We start from the raw sequence: 24795 nt of genomic DNA on the forward strand, positions 1-24795 counted from the left end.
TTAGTGGTTGGATGGAGTAAGTGCAAGTATAATTACACTTTAACCAAAACCAGTACTAAACCACCAGGTGCCCTAGAATGGCCCCACGTGGGAACGTTTAATTTATCCGAAGTGCTAAACCGGACTAGCAATCTACCCTGGAGGGGAATACCTGGGATCATGTACCAACTTTGGAACAAATTTGAGGCCTATAATAATACCTATTTCATTTGCGGATATAAGGCGTATCCATGGCTTCCACGAACCTGGACTGGGTCATGCTATATAGGATACATAGTACCATACATCCATCATTTATCCTCCCTAACCCACCACTATGGGTACCAGTCGTTATGGCAATCAGCCAAGCGTGTTAAGAGAGCTATTACAGAAACCGAAAGATTCTGGGCTATAGCATTCCCCTGGTACGGAACAGGAAAAATAGCAAGGGAATCCATAAACATGGCAGCAGTGCTCGAACAAATAGCCAACGATACGGCTGAGTCCCTGAGAGAAATGAGTGCCGAAATGGTGGCGATCCGGACCACCGCCTTACAGAATAGGATGGCCCTAGAATATCTGTTGGCGGCGCAAGGAGGCACCTGTGCCCTGATCGGGACAGACTGCTGTACATATGTCCCAGATAGCTCCGAGAATATCACGAGCCTAGCAAATCATATCCAAGAAGAAATAAAGAAGCTCCATCAACCCACAAGCACAGGGTGGCTTGATTGGTTGCTAGGGAAAACCGGGTGGGGAGCGTGGATGATGCAAGGGATAATAATAATAGTTGTAATTTGTATGTTGATGTGTTGTGCGCTGAGCCTTATAAAGTTGTGTTGCCAAACTGCTATGAAAACCGTGATGCCAATCGCCTCTATCGAGGAGGAACACACCAACCTGCTACCAAGGGACGAAGAACACCAATATGACACTGTCGAAGGAGCAACCGAACCCCCGGACATAAGCCAGTGGCTGTAAGCACCGACGAGAGGGGGACCGAGGATGGTCATCTGGGAGCAAATGAATCGTGCTCCAGGACCAAGAGGAGGGACTGTTAGAATAAAATTTTGCTGGAAAAGACACAAACAACAAATTCGCTGACTGGGACTAATTGAATCACTGCACAATGAGACATGCCACGCCAACGCATGGCTGGAACAAAGTTCATCTCGTGTCCTGTTATCACAGTCCCAAGAACTAACAAGGTTCACTGGTATCCTATTATCGAACTAATCACATTCCGGTGACGCAGACAAAACAAGACGAAACGAAGACCTTTCGCAATCACTGAAGAGGCAGAATTGGCAACAAGAGTGTGTAAACGCCTGACTGGAGGAAAATAACGATATGCGCTAATAAACGAATTGATTGGATGAATGTAAATGATCTAAAACCAACTTCTTGGAATTGTATATAAGCTCGGCACGTACTACAATCGGGGAGAAGGTGCTCTCGCAGACCGCGTGGTTGCAGACGCTTCTCCCAGAGCTCTGTCATTTAATAAAGTTGTCTCTCTTACTCAAAGTCTAGTTTCCGAGGAATCATTTTTCCTACAACAGTCATTGCCTGGCACTTGTGTGGCGCGAATGTTACTTACCACCTATCAGCCCAAGCCTGAATGTCATCCCAGTCTTGCTGCATGCAGGCATGGACCACTTCATTATCTGAGGAATTATGAATGGAACTGAACACTGCAATCATCAGCAAACGTCCCCATTTCTGACCCTATGATGGAGGGAAGGTCATTGATGAAGCAGCTGAAGATGGTTGGGCCTAGGATACTGCCCTGAGGAACTCCTGCAGCAAAATCCTGGGGCTGTGATGATTGACCTTCAACCACCACAACCATCTTCCTTTGTGCTAGGTATGACTCCAGCCAGTGGAGAGCTTTCCCCCCACCCCCGATTCCCATTGACTTCAATTTTACAAGGCTCCTTGATGCCACACTTGGTCAAATGCTGCCCTGATGTCAAGGGCAGTCACTCTCACCTCACCTCTTTTGTCCATGTTTGGACCAAGGCTGTAAATGAGGTCAGGAGCCAAGTGGTCAAGGCAGAACTCAAAGTGAGCATCGGTGAGCAGGTTATTGGTGAGTAAGTGCTGCTTGATAGCACTGTTGACGACACCTTCCATCACTTTGCTGATGATTGAGAGTAGACTGATGGGACGATAATTGGCCGGATTGGATTTGTCCTGCTTTTTGTGGACAGGACATACCTGAGCAGTTTTCCACATTGTTGGGTAGATGCCAGTGTTGTAGCTGTACTGGAACAGCTTGGCTAGAGGTGTGGCTAGTTCTGGAGCGCAAGTCTTCAGCACTAAAGCCAGGATGTTGTCAGGGCCCATAGCCTTTGCTGTATCCAGTGCGCTCAGCTGTTTTTTGATATCAGGAGTGAATCGAATTGGCTAAAGACTGGCTTGTGTGACGGTGGGGACCTCCGGAGGAGGCTGAGATGGATCATCCACTCAACACTTCTGGCTGATGAGGGTTGCAAACTCTTCATGCTTGTCTTTTGCACTCGTGTGCTGGGCTCCACCATCACTGAGGATGGGGCTATTCATGGAGCCTCCTCCCATTAGTTGTTTAATGGTCCACCACCATTCGTGACTGGCTGTGACTGCAGAGCTTTGGTCTGATCCGTTGATTGTGGGATCGCTTAGCCCTGTCTATAGCATGCTGCTTTCGTTTTTTAGCATGCATGTAGTCCTGTGTTGCAGCTTCCCCAGGTTGGCACCTCATTTTTAGGTACGCCTGGTGCTGCTCCTGGCATGCTCTTCTGCACTCCTCATTGAACCAGGGTTGGTCCCCTGGTTCGATGGTAATGGTAGAGTGAAGGATATGCCGGGCCATGAGGTTACAGATTGTGGTGGAATAGAATTCTGCTGCTGCTGATGGCCCACAGCGCCTCATGGATGCCCAGTTTTGAGCTGCTAGATTTGTTCTGAATCTACCCCATTTAGCAAGGTGGTAGTGCCAACAACACAATGCAGGGTGTTCTTAGTGTGAAGACTGGACTTCGTCTCCACAAGGACTGTGCGTTGGTCACTGCTACCAATGCTGTCATGGACAAATGCATCTGCGACAGGTAGACTGGTAAGGACGAGGTCAAGTAGGTTTTTCCCCCCCATGTTGGTTCTCTCACCACCTGCCGCAGGCCCAGTCTGGCAACTCTGTCTTTCAGGACTTGGCCAGCTCGTTCAGTAGTGGTGCTACCGAGCCACTCTTGGTGATGGGGATTAAAGTCCCCCACCCAGAGAACATTCTGTGCCCTTGCTACCCTCAGTGCTTCTTCCAAGTGGTGTTCAACATGGAGGAGTACTGATTCATCAGCTGAGGGAGGGCAGTAGGTGGTAATCAGCAGGAGGTTTCCTTGCCCATGCTTGACCTGAAGCCATGCGACTTCATGGGGTCTGGAGTCAATGTTGAGGACTCCCAGGGCCACTGCCTCCCGACTGTATACCACTGTGCCGCCACCAGGGATAGTGATGGAGGAGTCCGGGACATTGGCTGAAAGGTATGATTCGGTGAGTATGACTATAGCAGGGTGATGCTTGACTAGTCTGCAGGACAGCTCTCCCAATTTTGGCACAAGCCCCCAGATATTAGTAAGGAGGACTTTGTAGGGTCAACTGGGCTGGGTGTGCCGTTGTCATGTCCGTAGCCAGTGCCGATCCAGTTTTATTCTTATTGTTTCTCGTAGCGGTTTGTTACAACTGAGTGGCTTGCTAGGCCATTTCAGAGGGCAGTTAAGAGTCAACCACATTGCTGTGGGTCTGGAGTCACATAGGCCAGACCGGGTAATGATGGCAGATTTCCTTCCCCAAAGGACATTAGTGAACCAGATGGGTTTTTAGGACAATCCGATGGTTTCGTGGTCACCATTACTGACACTAGCTTTTTATTCCAGATTTATTTAATTAACTGAATTTAAATTTCCCAGCTGCCGTGATGGGATTTGAACTCGCGTCTCTGAATCATTAATCCAGGCCTCTGGATTACCAGTTCAGTAACAACCACTATGGTACTGTTCCCAATATCTCTTAATACCTTAGGTTAACAAAAATCTATCAATCAAACTTAAAATTAACAACTGATCTAGCATCAACTGCCGTTTGCAGAAGAGAGTTCCAAACTTCTACCACCCTTTGTGTGTAGAAGTGTTTCCTAACTTCACTCCTGAAAGGTCTGGCTCTAATTTTTAGACTGTGCCCCCTAGTCCTAGAGTCCCCAACCAGTGGAAATAGTTTCTCTCTATCTAGCCTATCGGTTCCCCTTAATATCCTGAAAACTTCGATCAAATCACCCCTTAACCTTCTAAATTTCAAGGAATACAACCCTAGTTTGTGCAATCTCGCCTCGTAATTTAACCCTTGGAGTCCGGGTATCATTCTGGTAAACCTACACTACACTCCCTCCAAGGCCAATATATCCTTCCTAAGGTGTGGTGCCCAGAATTGAACACAGTACTCCAGGTGTGGTCTAACCAGGGTCCCTTTGGACTTCCACGGTTTCTAGCTTTTCACCATTTAGAAAGTACCCTGTTCTATCCTTTTTTAGGTCCAAAGTGGATGACCTCACACTTGCCTACATTAAAATCCATTTCCCACAGTTTTGCCCATTCACTAAATCTATTAATATCCCTCTGTAATTTTATGCACTGCTTACAATACTGCCTACCTTTGGGTCATCGACAAACTTGGATGTGTGGCTCTCGTTAATAAATACGGTGAATAGTTGAGGCCCCACACAGATCCCTGCGTGACACCACAAGTCACACTCTGCCAACTAGAGTACCTGCCCATTATCCCTACTGCCTAGCCAATTTCCTAACCAGGTCAATAATTTACCTTCAATTCCATGAGCTTCAACTTTAGTGAACAGTCTCTTACGAGGGACTTTATAGAATGCCTTCTGGCAGTCCATATAAATAACATCCATAGACATTCGGCAGCGGCGGCGGCAGTGCGGACCCGAGAGGAGCGGCGAGGCGGCAGCAGCACAAACTCAGCACCGGCAGAATTTTCAGAGAGTGACATCGGAATTCAAAAGTGACATCAGCACAATGGGAGGGAACTGATTGGTGAGTATCTGGTAAATGTTTTTACTTGGCTTTCTTAAAGTTTTTAAGTTTATTCCAGCTAGTTTAGTAAATTAGGGGTTAATTAGAGGTATGGCAGGGCAGCTCACACCCGTGGAATGCACATCCTGTGCCATGTGGGAAGTCCTGGACACCTCCCCTGGTCCACATGTGTGGGAAGTGTCGCCAGCTACAGCAGCTCGAGCACCGGGTTATGGAGCTCCAGCGGCGGCTGCAGTCACTGCTGTGCATCCGCGAGGCGGAGAGCTACGTGGATAGCACGTTTTGGGAGGTGGTCACCCTGCAGCTTAAGAGTGTGCAGGCAGAGGGGGAATGGGTGACCGTCAAAGAGAAGGAGGAGGACCAGGCAGGTAGTGCAGAAATGCCTGAGCCCATCTTGCTCACCAACCAGTATTCAGTGCTGAATACTGCTGAGGGCGATTGTTCCTCTGGGGAGTGCAGCCAGAGCCAAGTCCACAGCACCATGGAAGGCTCAGCTGCACAGGCAGGGGGGGGAAAGAGGAGAGGGAGCGCAATAGTGATAGGGGATTCAATAGTTAGGGGAGCAGGCAGGCGTTTCTGCGGCCGCAGACGTGACTCCAGGATGGTATGTTGCCTCCCTGGTTCCAGGGTCAAGGATGTTACTGAACGGCTGCAGGGCATTCTGAGGGGAGAGAATGAACAGCCAGAGGTCGTGGTCCATATCGGTACCAACGACATAGGTAGAAAGAGGGATGAGGTCCTGCAGGCAGAGTTTAGGGAGCTAGGAAAGAGGTTGAAAAGCAGGACCTCAAAAGGTAATCATCTCCAGATTACTACCAGTGCCACGTGCTAGTGAGTTCAGAAATAGGAAGATAGAGCAGATGAATGCATGGCTGGAGAGATGGTGTAGGAGGGAGGACTTTAGATTGCTGAGGAATTGGAACAGTTTCTGGGGGAGGTGGGACCTCTACAAGCCAGACGGGTTGCACTTCAAGGGAACGAGACCAATATTCTCACGGGAGGGTTTGCTAGTGCTGTTGGGGAGGGTTTAAACTAGCTTGGCAGGGGGATGGGAGCCTAAATATAGAGTCAATAGGGAGGGAAGAAATCTGGAATTGGAAAACAAAAACGTAGAAAGTAAATTGGAAGGACAGAGGAATCGAGGGTTAGATAGTAGTCAACAAGGAGGTTTGCCTGTACTAAATGGTATATACTACAATGCAAGGAGTATAGCGAACATGGCAGATGAGCTGAGGGCACAGGTAGATATTTGGGACTATGATATTATAGCTATTAGAGACGTGGCTGAGAGGGGCAGGTATGGCAGCTCAACATTCCTGGTAATAGGGTTTTCAGACAGGATCGAGAGGGAGGTTAAAAAGGGGGGGGGGGGGTCGCAGTATTGATTAAAGAAACTATTACAGCTGTGCGGAGGGATGATATGTTGAAGGGATCATCAAACGAGGCCATATCGGTCGAATTGAAAAACAAAAAAGGGGCAATCACACTGCTGGGAGTGTACTACAGACCCCCAAACAGCGAGAGGGAGATAGAAGTACAAATATGTAGACAAATTTCTGAGAAATGCAAAAACTATAGGGCAGTAATAGTAGGGGATTTCAACTACCCAAATATTAACTGGAATAAAATTACAGGAAACTTTGTGCTATCCGGAGGTTGAATGTCTGGCAACTTCGATCTAACGGCAGAAATCAGCAGCCGTTTTGGTTAGGTTTTTTTTCTTCTCCTAGCATTCTTTTCACAGGCAGGCTCTGGAAAGCGTCTTTGTAGCTTAGCAACAGCTTCAGAGATGCTTCCAAGCTACTGGGCCGAGTGTTTACAAGCTGTTGCTGAGCAACAGTGTTTGTGGTCAGATACGCAGGCTCTAGAAAGCGTCTCTGTATCTTAGCAACAGCTTCAGAGACGCTTCCAAGCCACGGGCCAAGTGCTGACAAGCTGTTGCTAAGCAACAGTCTTTGTTGTCAGATACGGAGATGAAAAGCTCCTATCTGATAACATTGACGCTGGTCTATCCGGAAGTTTTGAGGCAACGGCAGTAGCTCCGTCCCGTGGGTGCCGGATAGCACAAAGTTTCCTGTAGTGTGAAGGGTATAGAAGGTGCGGAATCCCTAAAATACATCCAGGAGAACTTTTTTAGCCAGTATGTAGCAAGCCCAACAAGGGAGGGGGCGGTTCAGGACTTAGTTTTAGGGAATGAAGCTGGGCAGGTGGAAGGCGCATCAGTGGGGGAGCATTTTGGTGCTAGTGACCATAATTCTGTTAGATTTAAGGTAGTTATGGAAAAGGATAAGGATAGACCAGGAATAAAAATTCTAAATTGGGGAAAAGCAAATTTTGCTAAGCTCAGAGGGGATCTAGCCATAGTGGACTGGAAACAGCTACTTGAAGGTAAATCAGTGTCAGAGCAGTGGGAGGCATTCAAGGACGAGATCCGGGGGGTTCAGACCAAACATGTGCTCTTAAAGAAAAAAAGGTGGGACTAACAAATCTAGAGCCCCCTGGATGTCTAGAGACATACAGGGTAGGATAAAGAAAAAAAAAAAGAGGCGTATGACAGATACCGAGGGCTAAATACTTCAGAATCTTTACAAGAGTACAGAAACTGCAGGGGTGCAATTAAAAATGGTATTAGGAAAGCAAAGAGAGAGCATGAAAAATTCTTGGCAAGTAAAATCAAAGAAAATCCAAAGATGTTTTATAAATATATTAAGAGTAAGAGGATAACTAAAGAAAGGGTAGGGCCTATTAGCGATCATGAAGGTAATGTGTGTGTGGAGGCAGGAGATGTCAGTGGGGTTCTTAATGAATACTTTGCGTCTGTTTTCACAAAGGAGGGGCGAAGCAGACATTGCTGGGGGGGGGGGGGAAAGAGAGGGTGGGGGGGGAAAGGAGTGTGAAATATTAAATGAAATAAACAGTGAGAGAGGAAGTAATATGGGGTTTAGCAGCTTTAAAAGTGGATAAAACCCCAGGCCTGGATGAAATGTATCCCAGGCTGTTAAGCAAAGCAAAAAAGAGGAAATAGCAGAGGCCCTGACCATCATTTTCCAATCCTCTCTGGTTTCAGGTGTGGTGCCGGAGGACTGGAGGACTGCTAATGTGGTACCCTTGTTTAAAAAGGGAGAAAAGGATAGACCGAGTAATTACAGGCCAGTCAGCCTAACCTCGGTGGTGGGAAAATTATTAGAAAGAATTCTGAAGGACAGGATAAATCTTCATTTAGAAAGACACGGATTAATCAAGGATAGTCAGCACGGATTTGTTAAGGGAAGGTCATGTCTGACAAACTTGATTGAATTTTTTGAGGAAGTAACAAGGAGGGTAGATGAGGGTAGTGCGTTTGATGTAGTGTATATGGACTTTAGCAAGGCTTTTGATAAGGTTCCACATGGCAGACTGGTCATGAAGTTAAAAGCCCATGGGATCCAGGGCAAAGTGTCAAATTGGATTCAAAACTGGCTCAGAGACAGGAAGCAGAGAGTAATGGTTGATGGGTGTTTCTGTGACTGGAAGGCTGTTTCCAGTGGGGTTCCGCAGGGCTCCGTACTAGGTCCCTTGCTTTTTGTGGTATATATATCAATGATCTTGACTTGAATATAGGGTGTATGATTAAGAAGTTTGTAGATGATACTAAAAATCAGCTGTCTGGTTGATACTGAAGAAGGAAGCTGTAAACTGCAGGAAGATATCAATAAATTGGTCAGGTGGGCAGAACAGTGGCAAATGGAATTCAATCCGGAGAAGTGCGAGGTAATGCATTTGGGAAGGGTTAACAAGGAAAGGGAATACACATTAAATGGTAGGACACTGAGTAGTGTAGAGGAACAAAGGGACCTTGGAGTGAATGTCCCACAGATCCCTGAAGGTAGCAGGCCAAGTAGATAAGGTGGTTAACAAGGCATACAGAATGCTTGCCTTTATTAGCCATGGCACAGTATACAAGAGCAGGGGGGCGTTATGCTTCAACTGTATAAAAACACTAGTTAGGCCTCAGCTAGAGTACTGCGTGCAGTTCTGGTCACCACATTACAGGAAAGATGTGATTGCACGAGAGAGGGTACAGAGGAGATTTACAAGGATGTTACCGGGAGTAGAGAATGTTAGCTATGAGGAAAGACTGGATAGGCTGGGTCTGTTTTTCTGAGGGGAGACCTTATTGAGGTGTATAAAAATTATGAGGGGCATAGATAAAGTGGATAGAAAGGACATATTTCCCTTAGCAGAGGGGTCAAAAACCAGGGGACACAGATTTAAAGTAATTGGGGGAAGGTTTAGAGGGGATTTGAGGGGAAATTTCTTCACCCAGAGGGGTTGTGGGGGTCTGGAACTCACTGCCTGAAAGGGTGGTAGAGGCAGAAACCCTAACCACATTTAAAAAGTACTTGGATGTGCACTTGGGATGCTCTAACCTGCAGGGCTATGGACCAAGAGCTGGGAAGTGGGATTAGGCGGGATAGCTCTTTGTTGGCCGGCGTGGGACACAATGGGCCAAAATGGCCTCCTTCCGTGCTGTAACTTTCTATGATTCTCCTGTCCACTACTTTGGTCACCTCTTCAAAAAAAGTCAATCAGGTTCTTAAGGCATGATGTACTCTTTACAAATCCAAAGAATTCAGAAGAATGAGAGGGGATCTCATTGAAGTATAGAAAATTATTACAGGGCTCGATAGGATGGATGCTGGGAGAATGTTTCCCTTGGCTGGGGAGCCTAGAAGCAGGGGCCACTGCCTTAGGATAAAGGGTAAGCCATTCAGGACTGAGATAAGAAGAAATTTTCTTCAGAGGGTGGTGAATCTTTGGAATTCTCTACCCCAGAGGGCTGTGGAGGCTCAGTCATTGGGTATATTCAAAACAGAAGTCGATAGATTTCTGACTAGTAAGGGCATCAAGGGCTATGGCGATAGGGCCGGTGAATGGAGTTGAGGCAGAAGATCAGCCATGATCTCATTGAACAGCGGAGCAAGGCTCGAAGGGCCGAATGGCCGACTCCTGCTCCTATTATGTTCTTATGTTGGCTCTCTCTGATCAGCTGAAAATTTTCAAGGTGTTCAGTCATTCTATCCTTAATTATAGACTCTAGTAATTTTCCAAGAACAGATGTTAGGCTAACTGGTCTATAGTTCCCTGGTTTCCCTCTCTCACCTTTCTTAAATAGCGGAGTGCCATGTGCAATTTTCCAATCTAAATGAATGGTTCCTGAATCGAGAAAACTTTGGAAGATTATAGTTAGGGCATCTGCAATGTTCTCACCTGCTTCCTTTAAAACTAAGATAAAACTAATTGAATAAAACAACTAATTGAAGAATAGAAGGTAGGTGTTACAAATGTCTGGACAGCCGTAGGTAGTGTCTTGGGTTCAGTGCCACTGCTCACTCCTGTAAGTGGACCCCGTGTCTCTGGTATTCCAGAGTTAACTTGCACTGCATAATAAAACTACATATAATTTAGTGTAACCCGGGGGGGGGGGGGGGGGGGGGGGTAAGGGGAGGGTGATGGGATACAACAGTACGTCCCCGTGTCATTAGAACTGGATACCGTGTCTTTCACATGTGCCCTTGTGCATTTCTCCAATTATCTGGTATGTGGAACTTACAAACACTTTGCTGAGACTAGGTCAGTGTAAAATGAAGAGGGTGGTTAATTTGCAGAACACACGTGACTAAACAGGATATTATTTCCCCGACTTTAACTACTTCTATAATGCTGCCTGTGAAATATAAAAACAACAAAACTATGCTACGCTATCCTGAATAGCAGGCAGAGTGACCAACGAGATCCTAAATTCCAGCCCAGGCTAAGGCCTGCCTTCGAGAGTCATGTTTAGTGGAGGAAAAAAGAGCAATTTTCTGTTCATTAAAAAGCATAAGAATACAGATAAATGCAAGGTACTAAAGAAATGAGGAGATTAAGTGACCTCTTGAATTGATTGGTTTGCCTCGGTGTTTTGTCCCTTACACAAAATTCTACGGAAAGCCTTGGAGACATTTTGAATCATGCAGCGTCTGACAGCAGTGACATTTGAATACAACAGGGGTTCGAAGTGTGCAGGCTGTCTGGAGAGCACACCTTAAAAAGAACTACATTTTCTTCCATAGTTCAAAAAGGGTTTTGCAAACTTTTTTTTTAGAATTTAACTTTTAACAAGCACAATAACTAAAGTAGGATTCGATACTAAACAAAGAAATGTGTTTTATCAGCAAGAACACTTAAAACACCAGCATGCGAATATTTACCTAGGCCCATGTACTGGCTAAGGTGATTATTATAATAAATAATATTTATGCAGATATACACACATTAATTATACATATTATCTCCTATTACATTGTTCACCGAGGGGGTCTGGAGTGGTTGTAATATCTTGCTGCTAACAAGCCTGTGCTCGAGTCTTGCATATGGGTAAGTGGTCTAAATAGGTTGAGAGGTCAATTCGAGGCTAATTATCGGTGGAAGTTTCTCTAGATTGGCAGCTACTTGGCTCCTCTCCTTGTTGTCTCAACAACCGTTCCAGCTTTCTCATGGTCCAAAAAACAGCAGGCAATAATTGGCTTTCGTTCTCCTTTTTGTATATATTTTTTTAAGATTGTATAAAACATCAAAAATCACAACTAAACATATATCTGGAGTGAGATAGATATACAATATATAATCTCATTCTTTTACAGTGTTTTTTTGTATGCTTTTAATTTTACTAGAAGATCCCCCATAGCATTGCAACAACAGTAGCATTATATCATATGGGGCATAATGGGCAACGGATTATTATGCAATATAGTTGGTCTCCTATAGCATGGCTCAGAAAAATTAAGAATAAAAATTCTCTTGCTCTGTTACTTCCTGTAATCGGGGGTCTCAGATTCTTTCAATCTCTTCTCGCTTTCTGTCATTGTCATCCATTCTTTTTGTCCCCTTGTTTGTCTCTATCTGTCACACACACACATTTGTTGTCACCTCTATGTCTCAGGATTTGGGTCTAACTTGGTATCTCACTCTCCCTCCCTTGTGTAACTCTCCCCCCCCCCAAATCGCTCGCTCTGCCTCCCCTCGCTCGCTCTGCCCCCCCTCCCCTCGCTCGCTCTGCCCCCCTCCCCTCGCTCGCTCTGCCCCCCCCTCCCCTCGCTCGCTCTGCCCCCCCCTCCCCTCGCTCGCTCTGCCCCCCCCTCCCCTCGCTCGCTCTGCCTCCCCTCCCTCGCTCTGCCCCCCCCTCCCCTCGCTCGCTCTGCCCCCCCTCCCCTCCCCTCGCTCGCTCTGCCCCCCCTCCCCTCCCCTCGCTCGCTCTGCCCCCCCTCCCCTCCCCTCGCTCGCTCTGCCCCCCCCTCCCCTCGCTCGCTCTGCCCCCCCCTCCCCTCGCTCGCTCTGCCCTCCCCTCGCTCGCTCTGCCCTCCCCTCGCTCGCTCTGCCCCCCCCCGCTCGCTCTGCCCCCCCCTCGCTCGCTCTGCCTCCCCCTCCCCTCGCTCGCTCTGCCTCCCCCTCCCCTCGCTCGCTCTGCCTCCCCCTCCCCTCGCTCGCTCTGCCTCCCCCTCCCCTCGCTCGCTCTGCCTCCCCCTCCCCTCGCTCGCTCTGCCTCCCCCTCCCCTCGCTCGCTCTGCCTCCCCCTCGCTCGCTCTGCCTCCCCCTCCCCTCGCTCGCTCTGCCTCCCCCTCCCCTCGCTCGCTCTGCCTCCCCCTCCCCTCGCTCGCTCTGCCTCCCCCTCCCCTCGCTCGCTCTGCCTCCCCCTCCCCTCGCTCGCTCTGCCTCCCCCTCCCCTCGCTCGCTCTGCCTCCCCCTCCCCTCGCTCGCTCTGCCTCCCCCTCCCCTCGCTCGCTCTGCCTCCCCCTCCCCTCGCTCGCTCTGCCTCCCCCTCCCCTCGCTCGCTCTCCCTCCCCTCGCTCGCTCTCCCTCCCCCTCCCCTCGCTCGCTCTCCCTCCCCCTCCCCTCGCTCGCTCTCCCTCCCCCTCCCCTCGCTCGCTCTCCCTCCCCCTCCCCTCGCTCGCTCTCCCTCCCCCTCCCCTCGCTCTCCCTCCCCCTCCCCTCGCTCGCTCTGCCTCCCCCCGCTCGCTCTGCCTCCCCCTCCCCTCGCTCGCTCTGCCTCCCCCTCCCCTCGCTCGCTCTGCCTCCCCCTCCCCTCGCTCGCTCTGCCTCCCCCTCCCCTCGCTCGCTCTGCCTCCCCCTCCCCTCGCTCGCTCTGCCTCCCCCTCCCCTCGCTCGCTCTGCCTCCCCCTCCCCTCGCTCGCTCTGCCTCCCCCTCCCTCGCGCTCTCTGCCTCCCCCTCCCTCGCGCTCTCTGCCTCCCCCTCCCTCGCGCTCTCTGCCTCCCCCTCCCTCGCGCTCTCTGCCTCCCCCTCCCTCGCGCTCTCTGCCTCCCTCGCGCTCTCTGCCTCCCCCTCCCTCGCGCTCTCTGCCTCCCCCTCCCTCGCGCTCTCTGCCTCCCCACTCCCCCCCCCCCGCTCTCTCTGCCTCCCACACGCCCCCCCCCCCCCTCGCTCTCTCTGCCTCCCATAGAAACATAGAAGATAGGAGCAGGAGTAGGCCATTTGGCCACTCGAGCCTGCTCCGCCATTCAATGCGATCATGGCTGATCACCCAAATTCAGTACCCTGTCCCTGCCTTCTCCCCATATCCCTTGATCCCCTTAGCCTTAAGAAATATATCCAACTCCTTCTTGAATATATTTAATGTATTGGCCTCTACTGCCTTCTGTGGTAGAGAATTCCACAGGTTCACCACTCTCTGGGTGAAGAAATTCCTCCTCATTTCTGTCCTAAATGGCCTACCCCTTATCCTTGGACTGTGACCCCTGGTTCTGGACTCCCTGACCATCGGGAACATCCTTCCTGCATCTAGTCTGTCCAGTCCTGTCAGAATTTTATAAGTTTCAATGAGATCCCCTCTCATTCTTCTAAACTCCAGCGAGTATAAGCCCAATCGACCCAATCACTCCTCATACGTCATTCCTGCCATCCCAGGTATCAGCCTGGTGAATCTTCGCTAAACTCCAAGAACATCCTTCCTCAGATAAGGCGACCAAAACTGCACACAATACTCCCTCCCTCCCTCTGCCTCCCCCTCTCTCTGCCTCCCCCTCTCTCTCTGTTACTCGGTGTATGCTGTTCTTGTGCTCTTTACTTGGCTGGTTATATTTCCCTCTAGATCAGCTGCATTTGTCACTACATCACGGGCTGGCGTGAAAACAATCTGCTTCGCCTGCCCTCATTGTAAATGTCAGACCTGGAGAAGTTCTGCTGCTCCTCAGGAAATTGATTCTTTTTTAATTATAAATTTTTAATTAGTTGATTTCTGGTGGTAGAGCTACACTGTAGTGATTCCATCATCAGAAATATTAATTAAGTAACACACTACTCATGTCTGGGTTATAAATTTAGGTGTATAAATTTAGCTAAATTTTCAAGGACAGTTATGCATTAAAAATATTACCTCGAATAATATTTTATTTCAAAACTGCGGTTATTAAGAAATATTTTTCTCAGACCAAGGCAAAGCTGGAATAGCGATATTAAAAATTTGCTTCAGCATCCTGGAGCAAGGAAAGAAAAAAAATCAGCTAGGGTTCCACTCTTAATTGCCATCCAGTAGCTCCAGTCAGAAATCGCACGTGGAGATCAGTGAAGAGAGGATTGGACTTGGCTTTGATGCCCCCCCACCCCCATGGTTGAATAGCCTGCTAACACTCGGTGAAGGCTCACTCCGAGGGCTTCTAGTGCCATGTGATCATGCTCCAGCAAAAGTCTACACCTTCAGGACAGGAGAGCAAAAAAAAAAGAGGGAAAGCAAAACTGTTCATCGGACTGGGTCTGCTTTATAACACTACTGGCAATGTAGGGAATATCTTCATACATCAAGCAAAGAATGTGCTTGTATTGACAGCAGGAGGCTTCATCAGGTCTCAAAATGTTGATACACAAATGACATAATATATGCTTTGCTTTTATTATGACAGCATTACTCGGGAGCATTTTGTCAAAAGGTCACAATCCCAAGCAATGTCTTATTGGAGGGTTACTCTCAGATATGCTGCAATGCACTGCACTACTGAATGAAGGGGCATATATCTGCAACTGCAATCCCCATACAATAAGCTCCGGTTTTCAATTATAACAGCATGGGCTCTTGCCAAATGAAGGCCAGGCAGTTCATCACGATGGGGAAAAAAACAGTAGGACTAATAGTTGCATTCTAAGAAAGTCCTTTCATACACTGAAAAGAAAAACTTGGATTTATATAGCGCCTTTCACGACATCTCAAAGCGCTTTACAGCCAATGAAGTACTTTTGGAGTGTAGTCACTGTTGCAATGTAGGAAACGCGGCAGCCAAATTGCACACAGCAAGCTCCCACAAACAGCAATGTAATAATGACCAGATAATCTGTTTTTGTTATGTTGGTTGAGGGATAAATATTGGTCAGTGTTGTGTCGGTACCTTTCTACCTAGACACAATTTAGGACTCAGAACCCAGAGATTCAAACATGAAGTGCTTTATTGGAAGGAAAGGAAGTTCTGGGAAGTTCCGAACAAAGAGAGCTAAACTTAACCGAGAACACCCAACCATTTATCTCCTGTGACAGCGCCACCACAGGTGGGAGGAGAACACACAATACATAACAGTCAGGACACCGGGGATAACTCCCCTGCTCTTCTTCGAAATAGTGCCATGGGATCTTATACGTCCACTTGAGAGCGCAGACGGGGCCTAGATTTAATGTCTCATCCGAAAGACGGCACCTCCGACAGTGCAGCACTCCCGCACTGGAGTGTCAGCCTAGATTTATGTGCTCAAGTCCCTGGAGTGGGACTTGAACCCACAACCTTCTGACTCAAAGGGGAGTGTGCTACCCACTGAGCCACAGCTAACATCGTACAGAAGCTAGGATAATCCTGCTTCCAAACCGTATTCATAGACATTGACTTGAATGCAACATTGGGAGAACAGAACATAGGGACAGTATGCGCATTCTCTCAGATTCTTCTCCCTCTCCCCCACCCACCATCTCCATGTGGGTGCAGGCACCTCACGATGTCCCAAAGCACTTTCCAACCAATTAAGTATTGTTGAAATATAGTCACTGTTGTAATGTAGGAAACAAGACAGCCAATTTGCTCACAGCAAGGTTCCACAAACAGCAATGAGATAATGACCAGATAATCTGTTAGTGATGTTGGCTGAGTGATAAATATTGGCCAAGACACCAAGAGAACTCCCCTGCTCTTCTTCGAATCATGGCACAGAATCTTTTATGTCCACCTGAAAGGCTAGACGGGGCCTTGGTTTATCATCTCATCTGATAGATGGTACCTCCAACAGTGCAGCACTCCCTCAGTAAATGGACTGAAGTGCCAGCCTAGATTATGTGCTCAAGTCTCTGGAGTGGGGCTTGACCCCACAACCTTCTGACTCCAAGGCGAGGGTGCACTCTCACATCCGAGCAGGGCAATGACCCTTGTTTATTTGTTTTTGGAGGGAAGCTTGGACAATGAATAGTTATGGTCAAAAAGAAGTTATATATAATTATCTAATTTGTTTGCTTCTTTCTTTTCTCTTGTCCCCAGCGGAACTAATGTTTACTGCACAGTTGTTATGATACAAGAACATGTTACATTTATATAAAAATATAAACAAAATACAAATACAATATATAATAAATTCTTGATATTTCACCTTTGTGAGGGAGAAAAAATGGCTTTTGCTGTACTCACCAATCCGAGGATCTGCAGAAAGGTAAAATGATAGAAGAATAGGAGCCCGGTAGCAAGAATTGCCCACCAGAAATCACCTAGTGGTTCAGGTTTGTACACACCTAAAAATGAGAAGATATCTTCTTTAAAAGAAAATCAGTCATTTCATCAAAATGTCTCATCAGTTTATCATTCACTGACCACCATTACGTTTTTCATTGTAAAAGTAATCTCAATCATCAGGTCAGCAGTTTGAACTTATCCAAAGATGTTTCTCAATATTCATATTAGGCTTATTTAGCATATTGGCATCAATACATTGAGAAAAATTGTGCTTAATGCAATGCGATATAATTCATCACCTCAAAAGTACTCCCACTATTTTCACCCCATGACAGACCTGTTAATACCAGTACTTCTGCAGAGTGTTGCATCAGTCAAACACTACCAGACAGCTAGCATTTCCGTTGGGACGCGATCCCTGCCAAAAGTGTCGTGGGTTGTACTTTCGCCTGCCCAATATCATAATTGTAGTTTCTGGAATCAACATAATTTGAATAATGAGGGCAAGCTTCACGCTTTTGAATTGCCTTTCATTGGGAGCTCACCATTTTGGGGTGCAGAAAATAATGTACTGCTGCAGGATTTCAATACCTTTGTTTCTTAATTATTCTTGGGGAGGTGGGCGGCACTGGCAGGTCCGTATTTATTGCCCATCCCTCGTTGCCCTGATAAGGTGGTGATGGGCTTTCTCCTTGAGATGCTGCAGCGCTTGTGGTAATGTTGCTTCCACAATCATGTTGTCAGGTAGTAAATTCCAAGATTTTGACCAAGCAATGATAAAGGAACAGCAATATATCTCCAAGTCAGGACAATGTGCGACTTGAAGGTAATGGGTATTCCCATTATATTGACGTTCTTGTCTTTTTCAGTGGTAGTTATCATAGAACTGAGAGGTGTCAGCAAGTAAATTGGCAGAGTTTCTGTAGTGCATCCAGTAGATAGCAATACTGCAGTGTGCCAGTAGTGGAGGATGTGGATATTAAGTCTAACGTCAGGGGCATCAGTCCAGTGGATTGCTCTGTCCTGAATGGTGGAGAGCTTCCAGTTTTGTTGCAGTTGCACCCATCCAGGCGAGTGGTAAGTATTCCATCACATTCCTGCCTTGAGCCTTCTGCATGGTGGAGAGGCTTTGCGGCGTCGGGTGTGAGCCAAACAGAGTACCCAGCACCTGCCCTGGTCTTGTAGCCACGGTGCTTATAAGGCTGTTGTAGTTACAATTTTGGTCACTGGGGTCCCCCAAGATATTGATGGTGTGGGATTCAGTGATGGTAGTGAAGGTCAAGGGGAGGTGGTTAAGCGTTTTCTTGTTGGAGATGGTCATTGCCTGACATTTGTGGCAAAAATGGTTCTGCCACTTGTCAGCTGGAATTTGAATGTAGTCCAGATCTTGTAGGCTACACAGGTTGCTTCATTATTAGAGGAGTTGTGAATGGAATGGAATATTGTCGAATGAGCAGCGAACAGCCCCACTTCTAACCTTATGACAGAGGGAATTGATGAAGCAGATGAAGATGGTTGAGTTGCAACCCTACCCTGAGGAACACCTGGGGATCTGATGATTGGCTTCCAAAATCATGACCATCTTTCTGTGTCAGGTATGACTCCAGTCACTGGAGTGTTTACCCCTTGACCATTTAGTGACATACTCGGTCAAAAGCCACCTTAATGTCAAGGGTGGTTTCTCTCACCTCCTCTGACATTCAACTCTTGCTTCCATGTCTAAATGAAGGCTGAGATCTAGAGCGCAATGGTTCTGATAAAGACGACAAAGGATGAATGCATCAAAGATTAGAGGTGACAGCTGTTGGTTAGACTTGAGAGACATGAACAAACTGTGCCTTTGAAGATGAAAAACAAGATTTGCATTGCTTCATTGAATGGCAGAGAGGAGATCAGAGATCAGCTATCATACTGCAATAGGACTGGAGAGTTTGAGCAATGAGGACATGAGGTCTGTAAGAATTTTATGACGATAGAGTGGAATCATCAGAAAAAAAAGAGTGAATAGAGTTGAATAGTGAGTGGAGGAAGCCACTGATAGGAAGGACAGCGTGAGAGAGAAAACTAGGCCTCGAGAACCATTGAGTTAACAGAAAGAATCACAGGATGAGCCATCAACTACTGCAGATAGAGCAACTTGAGGGGGAAATAGAGAGTCATTAGTGTAGCTTTGGTGGGAAGCTACATGACGCAAACTTGTTTAGAAGTGCACTTTTTGCCAGACTCGGTCAAAAACATTAGAGATGTCCAAAGCGCAGCAGATGATTCACCAAAGTTTTCAACAGCACCATATCAGAGATGTGCAACATGCTGCTGGACTGAATTGGTTAATATTCCTTTTCAAGTTCAACATTTTGCAGTTACTCTATTACTCTCATTCAATTTATAGCAGTGGCCAATGTTCCAATACTTGCAGACCTGTTCATTCCAAGATAAGCAAGCCTGACAGCCCATTCCCCTCTCCTTAATACAAAATAAGTCTCATGACTTTGTTACTCTGTTAATAGCAAGAGCCGGGGGATTGGACGAGAATGGTATTGGCTTGTCAAATTCATGCCTGATGTTTATTTTAAGATTTAAGCTGATGGCCATCTGCTCGAGGCTGTAGCACTGCCCGGGTTTCACCTACCTTCAATGGCAAGTTTACACAGGAACTATGAGCTATGTGAGTGCATGCATCAAATATGTGCAGGGTAAACCTGGCCAGATCTAGACGATGGATGTGCTTTGCAACTGCCAGCAGAAAAATCATTTGGTTGATTTCTATTTTTATTTTAAATTCATTTTGAAAGACTTCCTTTTCACCCAGCTCTCTCTCTCTCCACCACAAGATAACTCAGCCAAAATTACAAAATTCGCCATCCATCTGTAACTGCCAGAGGCCAGGATTCAACCCCCAGCATCCAATCCATGACGCAGTGCCTCACTGCACTGTTCTGTCGAGCTATCCCAATTTACATCAGCTTGCACCTGTGGTTCTTTAGAACACGGTAGCAATGTCTCAGCGGAATGCAGCAGTGCATGTCGATTGAATGAATTAAACAGCTGTAATGCCATCGCTCAGTGCTTTCCAAATATATGGCAGTGCAGGTAGGAGATATTTTAAACAAAGAGATGCATCCATGTCAATAATTCTGAATCCAGTGCAGTGCTACATTGGGGTTCCACCCCTCTCCCTTTCCCCATGGCAGAGAAGATAACCACAGTGCTTGCACCTGGGATTCTCCAGAGAGTGTAGCATTAGAGAGCGTCATGATTTTATTTTTAAATTAAGGAAAAAGTAAGATGAAGTATAACTCTGCTACTCCTTAATGCCAACATTTGAGAGCCTGGTCATCTAGTTAGAACTTGCTGACAAAATTCAGTGCCTCTACCCCAAGTCACATTCCTCCCAGATTTTGGCTGCTGACACACCCGATTGGGAGCCCCTCACTCCCAGCGCTAATGGCCGGGATTCCTGCGTACTCCAGGCAGGAACTCCAATTCTCCTGAGAATTCTTGCCTACAGTTTAGAGGCCACAATCCCTGCCAGTAGCACTGGAAATGTTTTTTAATTATTCATTCTTGGGATACAGGAGTCGCTGGCAAGGCAGGTATTTATTGCCCATCCTTGGTTGCCCTTGCGAAGGTGGTGGTGGGCCTTCTTCGTGAACTGCTGCAGTCCACGAAGGTGCTCCCACAGTGCTGTTAGGGAGGGAGTTCCAGGATATTGACCCAGCAACGATGAAGGATCAGCGATATACTTCCAAGTCAGGATGGGGTGTGACTTGGAGGGGAACTTGGAGGTGGTGGTGTTCCCATGCGCCTGCTGCCCTTGTCCTTCTAGGTGGTGGAAGTCACAGGTTTGGGAGGTGCTGCCGAAGATGCCTTGGCGAGTTGCTGCAGTGCATCTTGTAGATGGTACACACTGCAGCCACAGTACGCCGGTGGTGGAGGGAGTGGATGTTTAATTTGGTGGATGGGGTGCCGATGAATTGGGCTGCTTTGTCCAGGATGGTGTTGAGCTTTTGAGTGTTGTTGCAGCTGCTCCCATCCAGGCAAGTGGAGTGTGTTCCACTACATTCCTGACATGCCTACAGTGGCACTAGAGGGAAGGAAGACCTGGTCTGGTGCATTAGCAGGACTGAGCAGGTGGTGTGGAAGTGGATGGCAAAAAAAAAAAGACTTGCATTTAAAGAGCACCATTCACAACCTCAGAATGTCCCAAAGTGCTTTACAGCCAATGATATACTTTTGAAGTGTAGTCATGGTTGTAATGTAGGAAGCACAGCAGCCAATTTGTGCACAGCAAGCTCCCACAAACAGCAATGTGATAATGACCAGGTAATCAGCTTTTTAGTGATGTTGGTGGCGAGGTAAATATTGGCCAGGACACCGGGGATGATGAAGGGAAGCAATCTGGGAAATGGATGTCAATGAAGGGAGGAAATGAAGGGGAGAGGAAAAGAGGAAATGGAAGGTAATGAGGGGAAGGCAGCTGGATGACAATAGGGATGGGAGAAATGAATGATAATGAAGGGGACAGGGAGCTGGACATAAGCTGAGTGGTACGTTGGGGTGGAGGAGGAGAGTGAATTGGCATAGTGGCAGAAAAGTACAAGCTTAACTCTTGAAAGAGGAGAATAGTGCCAGGTGGGGTGGGGTGGCAAAGAGTAAGAAGATTGCCACAATTAACTGGAGGAGAAGAAAGCCTCTCTGTGGAAGGGTGGATAGTTGAGATGGGTTGCACAGTGTCTCTGTGAACTGGATCGCCTGGTGAACTGGACTAGTGCGGCGCTGGATTTGGGAGAATGACTGTAGAGGTATCTTTCTGCGAAGTGTTGGTCTGGTCGGTCTGTTGAAAATCCAAACATCACTTTAATTTTTCCTTCCCCTAATATTGAAAAACTATTCATTATGAAAGTGCTTAAAAGCAACCAGAATTTATCGCTGTATTAAAATAAATGTTCCATGAGATCATGTCCCCGAGGCCACCATCAATTTGGTGCCTTCAACATTTGGATTTTATGTATTTGTCTTTTTTCTTCAAGCAAAGGATGTTATTTATACCTGCTGAGTGAGTTCCAAAGTCCATTAACTACTCGTTTTCACATTCAGGGTTATTCTTGCGTTGTCAGCTTTTCCAGGGCTATATCAGCTTGCTTTGATAGTATGCAAGGTCGGCACACATGTGTAACACTCTTGGAGTCAACAGGAGTACAAATCTTATTGTGCGATCTTCTAGTCACAGTCAGGTTATGTGTGCAATGTTTGCAGACTGTTCTTTCTGAAGCAGCTTCTGTTGAATTTATTTAGACTGGACCATCAGATCTCCTGTGGCTTTGCTTTGCTCCAGGTGAGTTGGAGGATATGACGTTTTATAAAACTAGGGGTGTTATTCCCTGTAATGCAGAACGTAGTACGAGGGCCCGTTGATTTACAGTGACTGAATAACTCAAATTTTGTTCTTTCAAAAAGTGTGACAGGGAAAATGTTTACAGGCAGTAAGTGTGATCCAGGGTGGTGTGCTATGTCTATGACTTATGATATGTTACTAGTTGACTAGCCGTGGCCTTGCAAACAGAGTCAGATCAAGATCAAGTGTCGTCTAAAGGTGAAGTGTGGTTAGCGGGTTGGGGACAATTAGACCAGGCACACACATTTAATTCAGTACCCATTTTAAAATCACACATTCTGTCCTTATTTTAATATATATTGATTTGCTATTATTTCTAGGGTGGATAGTTGCGATGGGTTGCAGAGTCTCTGAACTGGATCAAGAGGAGGTGGAGTGCCTTGTGAACTGGACTAGTGCGGCGCTGGATTTGGGAGTGTGACTGTAGAGGTATCTTTCTGCGAATTTCACCCTAAAGCATTTGGGAAGCAGAGCAGTAGAGTTGTTTAGATGACACGAGATACTCTGCAGTACAGGCTGAGGAGCGGAGGCGCAAAACTGAGGTGCTATTGTGCCACCTCTGGTGAGAGGGTGTAATTACAGTATGACAAGTTTGCACAGGCAGTTTCCAACGTAAAACTATGGGCCGAAATTTGCGGTCGGAGGCGTGCCTCCAGAGTACACCTCCGACCCCCCAAAAAATAGGAAAGTACCTGGCGGCTCAGGAGCTTCGGAGTCTTCGGGTCCTGAGCCTCCAGGCGTACGCCAGAGTAAAGGCCCACGGATCCCAGGGACACAGGCGGTTCGGAAGCGCAACCTGTTCCGGAGCGGTCAATGCCGCCTGTGCATGCGCCAAAATCCCCAAAAGTCGCGGTCAGTTTCAAAGACGGATGACGGCGAACACTGCCAGTTCACCATCATCCCGACCGCCAATTCCGGGCCCATGTGATTTATGATGGTAAGTGCAACATCTGGTGTTGTTGATTGCGTCCTGTGGGGCTACAAAATAAAAAGGATGGGGCAAAGCTTACAAACAACTAAAGACATGAACTTAACCATAAAAGGTATGCATTACAACTGTGATGTGCAGACAAATTAAGTAGAAAGAAAAATGTAAAATATTTCAAGTGTTTGGAAATGCAAGGCATAATTAAAGGCGTTCTTATACAGTTTGTACATTATGATGCAACAAGAGGTCCTATTGGCATATATTTAAAGCAGGATTCTGCCATAATGGGCAACAACTCAAGAACATCCCTGAATGAAGCATATTACATGTACTTACTCTTTCTATATTCAACCTGGAACTTTATCCCTCGCCTGTCAATTCGTGAGGAGACTCTTCTCCCCCAAGGGAATCAGTGTTTCCCAACTGCTTAACCCATGAAGATGTGCTCCAATAAACTCAAAATCAAGAGATTCCGATCTACCAGAGAAGGAAGCCTGGCCTGCAGCTTTAGTGTGTAGAGTGGTCTAAATGAGTTCATGTATTTTTACTTTGAAACAGATCCAGATCGGAGTATCATATCCTTTGAAATTTGCACGCGGACAAGATTAGGAGGTGGGAAATTTTGAACTTGAAGACTCTTAATCCTTTTAACGCAAAGTCACCAATAAGAACATAAGAAATAGGAGCAGGAGTAGGCCAATCGGCCCCTCGAGCCTGCTCCACCATTCAATAAGATCATGGCTGATCTGATCCTAACCGCCAATCCACTATCACAGAACCATCTCCTGAATCTAACAGAATTAGACACACGAAATAGGAGCAGGATCAGGCTACACGGCCCCTGGGCCCGCTCCGCTACCCACAGGGCCATGACCGATCCGAACCTAGACTCATGTCCAAATTCCTGCCCGCTCCCCGTAACCCTTAATTCCCTTTACTTCTAGGAAACTGTATATTTCTGTTTTAAATTTATGTAATGATGTAGCTTCTACAGCTTTTTGGGGCAGCATATTCCATGGACCTACCACCCTCTGAGTGAAGTAGTTCCTCCTCATCTCAGTTTTGAAAGAGCAGCCCCTTATTCTAAGACTATGCCCCCTAGTTCTAGTTTCACCCATCATCGGGAACATCTTCCCCGCATCCACCCGATCCAACCCCTTCACAATCTTATATGTTTCAATAAGATCGTCTCTCATTCTTCTGAACTCCAATGAGTAGAGTCCCAATCTACTCAACCTCTCCTCATATGTCCATCCCCTCATCCCCGGGATTAACCGAGTGAACCTTCTTTGTACTGACTCGAGAGCAAGTATGTCTTTTCTTAAGTATGGACACCAAAACTGTACGCAGTATTCCAGGTGCGGTCTCACCAATACCTTGTACAACTGAAGCAATACCTCCCTATTTTTATATTCTATCCCCCTAGCAATGAAAGCCATCATTCCATTGGCCTTCTTGATCACTTGCTGCACCTGCATACTAACCTTTTGAGTTTCGTGCACCAGGACCCCCAGATCCCTTTGTACTTCAGTACTTTCCAGTTTCTTGCCATTAGGATAATAACTTGCTCTACGATTTTTCCTGCCAAAGTGCATAACCTCACACTTTCCAGTATTGTATTCCATCTGCCAAATCTCTGCCCACTTACTTAGCCTGTCGATGTCCCCTTGCAGGTT

General features: G+C 46.9%; 1 protein-coding gene across 3 annotated transcripts in view; it reads right to left on the reverse strand.

Moving 5' to 3' along the window:
- Nucleotides 1–24795, reverse strand: part of tmem164 (transmembrane protein 164) — a 174825-nt gene that overhangs the window by 29958 nt on the left and 120072 nt on the right. For all 3 annotated transcript variants that reach the window (XR_015079893.1, XM_086000160.1, XM_086000147.1), the window contains exon 5: nucleotides 16755–16855. Coding sequence is in view for 2 of the 3 variants with exons in the window: in XM_086000160.1 (XP_085856286.1) it covers nucleotides 16755–16855 (101 nt within the window). In the remaining variant the exon portion in view is untranslated. The remainder of the gene's footprint in view (nucleotides 1–16754; nucleotides 16856–24795) is intronic.

This window comes from Somniosus microcephalus, chromosome 1 (genome assembly GCF_052327205.1).
Source record: "Somniosus microcephalus isolate GS21.2 chromosome 1, FLI_Smic_1.0, whole genome shotgun sequence".
In the NCBI taxonomy this organism is placed as follows: domain Eukaryota; kingdom Metazoa; phylum Chordata; class Chondrichthyes; order Squaliformes; family Somniosidae; genus Somniosus; species Somniosus microcephalus.